At 36.5% G+C, this 10016-nt stretch overlaps 1 protein-coding gene across 4 annotated transcripts in view; it reads right to left on the reverse strand.

The window, feature by feature from the left end:
• Positions 1–8082, reverse strand: part of LOC107655747 (rho GTPase-activating protein SYDE2-like) — a 43513-nt gene extending 35431 nt beyond the window's left edge. For 2 of the 4 annotated variants that reach the window (XM_016443323.1, XM_016443322.1), the window contains exon 1: positions 7831–8082. In XM_016443323.1, coding sequence (XP_016298809.1) covers positions 7831–7924 — 94 coding nt within the window. In that variant the 5' untranslated portion in view covers positions 7925–8082. Of the gene's footprint in view, positions 1–6615 lie in introns of all 4 variants that reach the window. The other 2 variants (XM_016443321.1, XM_016443320.1) reach the window with 1 other exon arrangement.
• Between the last annotated feature and the right edge of the window lie 1934 nt (positions 8083–10016).

Here is a 10016-nt window from a genome sequence, read left to right on the forward strand (position 1 = left end):
GATGGATGGATGACAGATGGATGGATGGATGGAAAGATGGATGGAAAGATGGATGGATGGATGGATAGATAGATAGATTAATAAATAAATAGAGATATAGAAATTGATACATAAATGCAAGAGAAAACAGATAAACAAACAAACAAATAAATAGAGATGGAGGTTGACTCAAACATGCAAGGAAAAAATAGCTAAATAATAATAAATAAATAAAGTGAATTTATGTAAATTAATTTGTACTTTTATTAAACAATAACTAAAACAGAAATAAAATCAAACTATATTAATAAAACTCATTAGAAATGAATAAAAATGACTATAACACTCGAGAAAATTGCCAAAACTTTTACTAAAATTAAAAATATAAACGAATTAATTTTTGAAAAACTAACAGCATCTCAATGCTAGAAAATAACACCGGTGCAGAACAGAGATGCTTTAATAACTGATGAAGTTCACTCAAGACTGCGCTAAAAACCACTTCACAACCACTGATGTACAGAAACTGTTTGAAGAGCATGGCATGCGTGACTGTCTGTGTGTCTTCAGTCAGACTGCGCTGCTGCAGGGTTTGGGTTATTGTGAGGTTCAAAGCTCAGCTGTGACGCCGTTAAAGGGTCTTTCATGACGGAGGACGAGCTCTCACACGCCCAGGATTCCTCTGAACACACACTCACACACACTCTCACATGCTTACACACACACACACACACACGCTTATACACACACACACACACACACTCACATTCACATGCTTATACACACACACACACGCTTATACACACACACACACACACACACACACACACTCACACTCAAACTCACACTCACTCACACTTATACACAAACACTCACACACAGGTTTCCATGTTTTATAGGGACTCTCCATAGGCGTAATGGTTTTTATACTGTACAAACTGAATTTCTATCACTCTCCACCAACCCTACACCTAAACCTACCCCTCACATCAAACTTTGTGCTATTTCAGATTTTCAATACACTCCATTCTGTGTGAATTATAAGCTTGTTTCCTCATGGGGACCAAAAAATGTCCCCACAAGGTCAAAATCTACTGGTATTTCTATCGTTGTGAGGACATTTGGTGCCCATAACGTGATAAATACCAGATATACACACACACACACACACACACGCACAAACAAGTGTGAACGGCAGCGGATTCGATTACAACAGCCGTCACTCAAGGGACCGGCTGAAACAATTACAGCAGAAAAAACAACTGATGCAAACGCTTCCCAAGAACAGCTTTCAAGGAAATCAAAATAATAAACGCCAGACGAAGCACTAGGAAGCTGCAACTAGAAAACTATTTGGAGACTTTTTGCACATTTTCTCATTTAAAGCTGCTAACCCAAAAATCCAGAGCAAAACTATTTTTAAATGTTTATTTAAATGTTTAAAATATTTACACATCAGTGATAATAAATCAGCATATTAGAATGATTTCTGAATTGACTGAAGACTGGAGTAATGATGCTGAAAATTCAGCTTTGATCACAGAAATTAATTATATTTTAGAGTATGTTAAAATTGAAAACCATTATTTAAAATTATAATAATATTTCACAATTTTCTCTGTATTTTTGATCAAATAAATGCAGCCTTGATGAGCAGATGTATATATGTCATTTCAACTGCTTTTCCACCCAAATATTTTGCTTGCACAAGAAATGACATTTGCTTTACTATTTTTCTAAAAAATTACTATCAGAAGTTTCTACAAAACCTGACACTATATTTCTTTCTCCGAAACCACATGCGACTACAAGTTTTTAATATTAAAACTACAATCACAGTCTTGATGCTTCAGTTTCATGGAGATTGACTCAAAAAAGCAAAGCTCAGAAATTCACACATTTTCCTCATTTCAAAGTCCTACAACAAGCCAAAGATCCCCAGCAAACATATCTATACAAGTTAACCACCAGCTATCAAATGAAGTGTCTGCATCTGCATGTCTCAAATGTTAAAACATCTTTCCTAACGCTTCACAAACACAGAAAGTGTCAATATTTTTCACAATAACATCATTTCAACACTAGATCTATTGCTTTATCATTTCAGACTCTACAAACTGCTTTTCCCCAAAAAATGACACTAGTTTTTATATTTTTCTATCCAATGCAACAGCATTCAGACAAGTTTTTTTTTGTTTGATTTTTTAGTTTTTTGCAATGTGACATTATTTTAACGAGGATTATGCACATTTTTTATTACAAAAATCTCATTCTCATTATTTTAAATACAGTAACAGTAAAGAAAATCATAACTGGGAACAACAATTTTTGTTATAATTAAAACCAGCATCAATTAAAGGATTTAATTGATCAAATTTTTCTTCAAACATTAATAACAATACTTTCGGTACTTCAAACTTGTGAGGGGGCAAATTAATGCAGAACTGTCAAAAAAATCACAATCCAAATAATATTAAAGATACAGATGTGATAAAAAAAAATGTTTTGGTGTGTTTTCTTAAAAAAGGTGAAATATAGTAACAATACATTTATTTGTTTATTTATTTATTCGTTCAAAATACAGTAACCGTAAAGAGAATCATAAATGGGAACAATGATTTTTTAATAATTAAAATCAGAATAAATTATAGCATAAATTATATGTATTATAGTAGTTGGGACTTCATATGCACTTTTTGTACAATTTTACTAATTAAATATTAATATAAAATATATAATTGTAAATATTAATATAAAATATTTTTTTTAAATAAAATATAATTTATTTTCAAAATTCTTAAATATTTTCAGTGATTACAATTTGGGAGAGGGCAAATTCATGCATAATTGTCAAGAAAATAACGTCACAATGCAAATAATATTAAAGAGAAAAAAACAGGTCTCTTTTTTTTAGCAAAAAAAAACAACATTTTTATTTGGTGAAATATGACTTGAACGTGTTCTTAAAAGGTTTGTGTGAGATTAACCAGCTTTTTTCTAAAATAAACCAGGCTATCTAAATAGATCAGCACACAAATGCTACTAAAATAAGTTCAGTACTCATTCAAACCTCAGACACCTAAGATTAAAATAAGCCGTGGATAACAGGACGGACTAATCCTACCTTAACGAACGTGTAATGTCCGTTTTCTAATCCCCACCTGCATTCAAGCCCTCAGGAACAGAGAGCAAACAAGTGAAACGACGGCCTTGGCATTCCAAATATTCAGTAGTCAACATTTGAAGTGGATCAAAAAAAATTATCAAAGTTGCCCTAAGACAAGAAAGCATTTTGGGTTTAGGTTATAGTAGGGTTGGGAATCTAAAATCAATTCCAATTCCATAATCATATACTTAAGCTCAGGAATCGGATACTCATATAATTAAAATTTAAATTTTGTCTATCAATTCCTGTGTGTGCGCTCTTTTTTTTTTGGTTGCAAAAAGGGGCTATTAAAAATGTATTTGTCTTTGAATCATTCATTCAAGAAATTCATTCAAAAACACTGATTCATCCAGTAAATCTTGAGTGAGTCATTGAATCATTCCATTCATACATTCCATGAGATTTTGTTTAGTTGTCTAATATCTTTTCTTCAGAATTGTGAGAGAACCACAAAAGTCTCAATTTATCCGGAATCGTGCCCAGCTATTTTGCACACAGACAGCTCTTAATCGAGTCCAGTTTTTATGCAGCCGGCTGATTTTTGTTCATGGTATTCAGCAGCAATCAAATGTTTTGCAAAAAGAGACACAGAATTAATATGTTTGATATCTAAATGTTTGACTTTCTACCACACTGGAATCGAAACTGGGAACTGATTAGAATCGGAATCGATAAGCAGAATCGGAATCAGAATATGTGTGTGTCAACAGTTGTCTTCTCAAAAACAAACACGCTTCCTGGCCACACTCCATGAAAATGCGCTAGCAATGCCAAAGTCATGGGTTCTATTCTTAGGAAATGCACAGTGAATAAAAAAAAATAATAAAAAAAGTCATCACTTGCATCACTGTCTCAGCAATGGATCCTCTGCAGTGAATGGGTGCCGTCAGAATGAGAGTCCAAACAGCTGATAAAAACATCACAATAATCCACAGCACTCCAGTCCATCAGTTAACATCGTAAAGTGAAAAGCTGAAACAAATCCATCAAGACGTTTTTAACTAAAATAGTCCATAATCCATAATAACGCTTCCTCCAGTGAAAAAGTGTTCTGGTCTGAATCAGGAGAGAAATCTGCACAGATCAAGCAGTGTTTAAACAGCTCTAAACAAATATGTGGCTGGATTTTGATGTGAGAGACAGCAGGAGATGGACTTTTTCACTGGAGGAAGCTTTATTATGGATTATGGACAATTTGCTCAATTTTTAGCAATGGTTTGAAGTTAAAAAAAAGTCTTGATGGATTTGTTTCAGCTTTTGTCTTCTCCAGATGTTAACTGATGGACTGGAGTGGGGTGGATTATTGTGATGTTTTTATCAGCTGTTTAGACTCTCGTTCTGACAGCACCCATTCACATCCATTGGTGAGCAAATGATGCAATGCTACATTTCTCCAAATCTGATGAAGAAACAAACTCATCATAATCTTGGATTATATTCTCATTTTTGGGTGAACTATTCCTTTAAGTCACTTTGGATAAAAGCATCTGCCAAATGCATGAATGTAACGGTGTTGTGAATCTCCATGAACACCACGTCCACTTCCTCTAAATCTGCTCGCATGGCAGTAAATAGCATTCAGTTTGAACTCTATTATTTCTACACCAGCCACCCAAAGGCCACATTAAACACACAAGATGAGCTCTGCTTGTGTTAATGGTTGATGCTTAAATCTGGCCTGGAAACCAATTTACAAAGCTTTTGATCTTTAATGTTGTTACATCGTTAAGTGTAGCATGACTATAGAGTGCATTTGAAACATGCATTTTGAAGTTCATCTGTCAAAAACATTTGTTTACATGCAAGACACCTAAAAGAAGTCAAAGTTACTGCTCTACACACAAGCAAAATACAACAAACTTGCATGAAATCTTAAGCACTGTGAAACAGTGTCCCGAAACGAAGCCTGAAACATTCAGATTTGTGGTTTACACTGGAATTGGTAGTAATGAACTCAAACGCAAAATCAAAATGATTCCTGTTGGTTTCATGATACAAGATAGCTGTCAACCACCTGTTTTCTTGGATACACACTTGACAGTGGACGAGTGACCTTTAAAACACACTGATAACCCAACCATCTGCTGGGTCACGGCTTTTCAGGGTTCCAGCATCTCAAGACAATAAACATTCGCAATTAACATCAGCACAAAACCACCACCATCACCAAGACGACAAGCGTGAAATGAATTATTCAGAGAGTGAGTGTGTTAGTGGAGAGGAACCAATCGAGCCTCCGGCACGCTTTTGCCAAACGTGTTACGTGAAACGCCATTAAGGCCCGTTCACACCAAGGACGATAACTATAAAGATAACGATAAAGATATAGCTCTAAAAATCATTCTCAGTATTAAAGAATAGCAGAGTCCACACCACAGCTATAACGATAAAGGCACAGATAAACGATATCGTTGGAATCACTTTCAGAACGATTTTTTTCCAGCTGATGAACGATACAAACATTGACACCCAATCAGAATCAATCCTGCTGTAACGAGCTCGAGAATTGAAAGTGACAGAATAAGAACAGATAGAATAACTCTTCTATCTGAGAATAAACAGACGATATCGTCCGCTGGTGTGGACGCTAATATAGTTATCTTTATACAGTAGTCAACATTTGAAGTGGATCAAAAAAAATTATCAAAGTTGCCCTAAGACAAGAAAGCATTTTGGGTTTAGGTTATAGTAGGGTTGGGAATCTAAAATCAATTCCAATTCCATAATCATATACTTAAGCTCAGGAATCGGATACTCATATAATTAAAATTTAAATTTTGTCTATCAATTCCTGTGTGTGCGCTCTTTTTTTTTTGGTTGCAAAAAGGGGCTATTAAAAATGTATTTGTCTTTGAATCATTCATTCAAGAAATTCATTCAAAAACACTGATTCATCCAGTAAATCTTGAGTGAGTCATTGAATCATTCCATTCATACATTCCATGAGATTTTGTTTAGTTGTCTAATATCTTTTCTTCAGAATTGTGAGAGAACCACAAAAGTCTCAATTTATCCGGAATCGTGCCCAGCTATTTTGCACACAGACAGCTCTTAATCGAGTCCAGTTTTTATGCAGCCGGCTGATTTTTGTTCATGGTATTTAGCAGCAATTCAATGTTTTGCAAAAAGAGACACAGAATTAATATGTTTGATATCTAAATGTTTGACTTTCTACCACACTGGAATCGAAACTGGGAACTGATTAGAATCGGAATCGATAAGCAGAATCGGAATCAGAATTAAAATTGATCAAATTCAAACAATACCCAACCCTAGGTTTTAGGACAACTTCGATGAAAGGTTTTGATCCACTTCAAACGTTGACTATTGTAGTTATCGTTCTTGGTGTGAACGGGGCTTAAGTCATGAAGGAAGAGGAGGAAAAAACCCGGCACCGGTTAAAAGACACCCAGAAGCTCTCCCAGCGCTTTCCACAGGAGATGAATGAGACGTCCTCCACGACAACGTACCTGTCTGCTGTCGCGCCGTTTTTGGCCTCACGTGATTGGCTCTCAGCGAAGAACCAGCGATCCTCTGCTTCATTTCGGACGAAAGCACGCGACCTTTCTGCATCCACTCTTGCATCTTGTTGACGGTGACTCCAGGATGTTTGGGCACCGTTGCATCGTCGCAGGATTGTCGCGTCGAAACAGGCGTCGGTAGGGTTTCTGTAGGAGTCGCCAGTTGTGCATCGCGTCCCGATGCGACCGCGGGTCGCGGCTCTTCCTTGCGATTTGACGAGTACTTCACCTTGCTATCGCTCACCGACCGCTGGAGCATCGGTTTGGGATTCGCGTCGCGAATATTCTGCAAGCTTCTGCTTCGCGAAGACCCCGTCAATCCCACCCCACATCGTCTGATAAACGCAAACACCGGCGAATCAGAATCGTTCCGACGTTCTTCCGACGCGTCGCTTCCTGTGCTAACGCTATCGTTGGATTGACTTGCGCTACTGGCCTGATCCACAAATCCGTTATCTTCAACCTGACCGTCGAAACTGATGTTATGCATTGTGTTTATTAGCAAATAATACGCCTCTTTTAGTTGCGACTTCAGTCTGTCTGTTTCTTGCGTGGTTTTGTTGGACCCCGACGCCGATATTGGCTCACCGATATTTCGGTCGTTCAACTGAGTGTACGACTCATAAAAGGGCAGAATTTGGTTATCGTAATAATCGTCGTCCTCACTGTCGACTGAGTGGTGTCGAGGGGCCCCGTCTCTCAGCCCGGGGGCCAATGTTATTTCCAGATCAGTGGGGAAAAAAGTCGGACTTTGTATCCTAAAATCTCCATGATGCTCCAGGGAACTCTCTATAACCTGAATTAGATCGCTTTCCGCGTCTATATAATCAAACACATGAGGTTGTGGGCTCCTAAAGTAGCCCGTAATGTTTTTCTCGGCCTTTTGCTCGAGTAATGCAACATTTGGCTCTTTATTCTTTAGATCTTGACCATCTGTTAGCTTTAAAGCCTCTCGTTTGGGGTTTAAATCGCAGCCGCCGAAGCCGATCGAGTCTCCGCGGACCTGCGGCGTGTGGAAGCGCTTCAGCTCGGTGCGTTCGCTTCGATCAGCGGGACCTCCGGCGCACCGGGTAACCGGATCCGCGATCGCACAGCTCTGCTCAGCCCTCATCGCGTTTGATATGTCATTTCTCTCTGTTTGCGTCTGAGAAACTTTTTCTTTACCTTCTCTCGGCCGGTTCGCGGTGCTCGCGTCTTTCCCTTTGGGTTTCTTGCCCCTGAGTTTGGCTAGAATTGTCCTCCGCAGAGGATCAGCCATCGGTACCGATCCGATCCTCCAGCTTTAGTTCCGTTCAGCGGCGCTCCGGAGCAACAGTAACCGTGTTAGAAGCGCATCCGTGCGGCCAGGAGACTCCGACACACCGCGGTCAGAGCGCTGCTCCATGATCCACTGAAATCAAATCACACACACACATTCTCTCTCTCTCTCTCTCTCTGTGTGTGTGTGTGTGTGTGTGTGTTGAAATAGTTCAGATAGTTTCTGTGGGGGTTAAAGGTTTAGAGGCGGAGCTCAAACAAACTCCACATGCAACCAGCAGCTCTGCGGCTACTTCACTCAAATAGCTACTAAATAGGCTTGCAAGCATGCTGTGCACACTATTCCATACCAAAACACTTGCATTTACTAGTAGTACAAACTACTTACATAATTAAAAAAATATTAAATAAATAATAATAATAATAATACAATAAAAAACTCTACATGAATTTCATATATACAGTATGCATATATATATATATATAATTTTCATAGTATATATGTAAATATTTTAATTATATATAAAAGTATATATTTGATTATATATTGAAAAAAATGTGATATATTTTTATATTTATAGGCTACTACATTTATACTATTTATAATATATCATTATATAATCATAATTATACTTTTATCTGTTTTATTTTTATATCTTATATATATATATATATATATATAAATTCAAATATCTAAGCTATATACTGTAAATAACTTTTAGAACAATATAAACATATATAAAGAATATATCACATACTATATGTTGCGGCTACTTCACTCAAATAGCTACTAAATAGGCTTGCAAGCATGCTGTGCACACTATTCCATACCAAAACACTTGCATTTACTAGTAGTACAAACTACTTACCATACTATATGTCTTTAAAAATCTTTAAAAATATGTTTATATTAAAAGATAAGTATGTATATATTTTTATTATACAATATACTATAATATAAAAACAGTAAATTAGTATATTAAATACAATGTATATAATTAATGTATGATTTATTATATTTAAAATAGAGAAGAATATATGACTCAATTTACCCCAAACTGGCCCTACTGTATAAATTATATTATAAAATCATAAATATATAACATCACTACGTTACATAAAAATATAATTAATAATAGATACAAAATAAAATAATAATAGTCTGTCGAGCTGTTTTTGTGTGTTTTTTATATTTTAATCGTCATAAATTTCTGATGTTTATAATATTTATTAATATCTTAGTTACCTAAAATAGATCTGAATTCTTTCTCATGTTTGTCGTATTGCTGTAGTTTTGAATTCAATTATGATAGTCCATTAACTTGATTAGACTTTTAATCTCTGAGTTATTAAACCGGATGTTCGTCCCATAGCGACAGCATTAATTTATGACTGGAGCATACTGGATGAGTTGGCGATGGGTTTATATTACAGGTAATGATCAGGCCTGTTTAGACAGATTACAGCTCAACACTGATTTGGACTAATAGGCTGATTATGTCTGAATGGGATAATCATCACAGGAATGACAGCCTCTGTGCTCTGCAGGGAAACTGTTTCTCATTCATATTCCGGCCTTCTTGTTTACAGACTTGTCAGCGCACGTCTGAGACGGACCGAAGCACGCAGAGATCCCATCAACACGCCTGCATGTCCCGGCAGCCTCCGGCTTCTGGGAATAATCGGGAATTTTGTCTGAAAGACAAGACAGTCCGGCAAATCACTTCATCTCTTCCCTCAGAGATCCTGCGATTAAAATACTGACTCATGCTTTTCTCTTAGATTCCACAAGCGTCCGACAGAGAGAGCCGAGAGAGACAAACAACATCTGAGGATTTATTTGATTGTTAACCCCCTATTCATAATCACATCATAAATCAGTTACCTCCGCAATAAATGCAATAATTCATACATTTCCGCTGATTTTTTTGAATGCTCTGCATTTAAAGACTGCATACCATATTACCATATGACAGCAGCCTAATAAATATTGAAATCTTTTGTGTTTGTATACAGAACAGTAAACTCATAGACAGTAAACTCACAATTAATATGCATTAATTGAAATAAGTTCACTAAAAATAAAAGTTTAT

Source organism: Sinocyclocheilus anshuiensis, unplaced genomic scaffold, assembly GCF_001515605.1.
Source record: "Sinocyclocheilus anshuiensis isolate Anshui unplaced genomic scaffold, SAMN03320099.WGS_v1.1 scaffold1297, whole genome shotgun sequence".
In the NCBI taxonomy this organism is placed as follows: Eukaryota; Metazoa; Chordata; class Actinopteri; order Cypriniformes; family Cyprinidae; genus Sinocyclocheilus; species Sinocyclocheilus anshuiensis.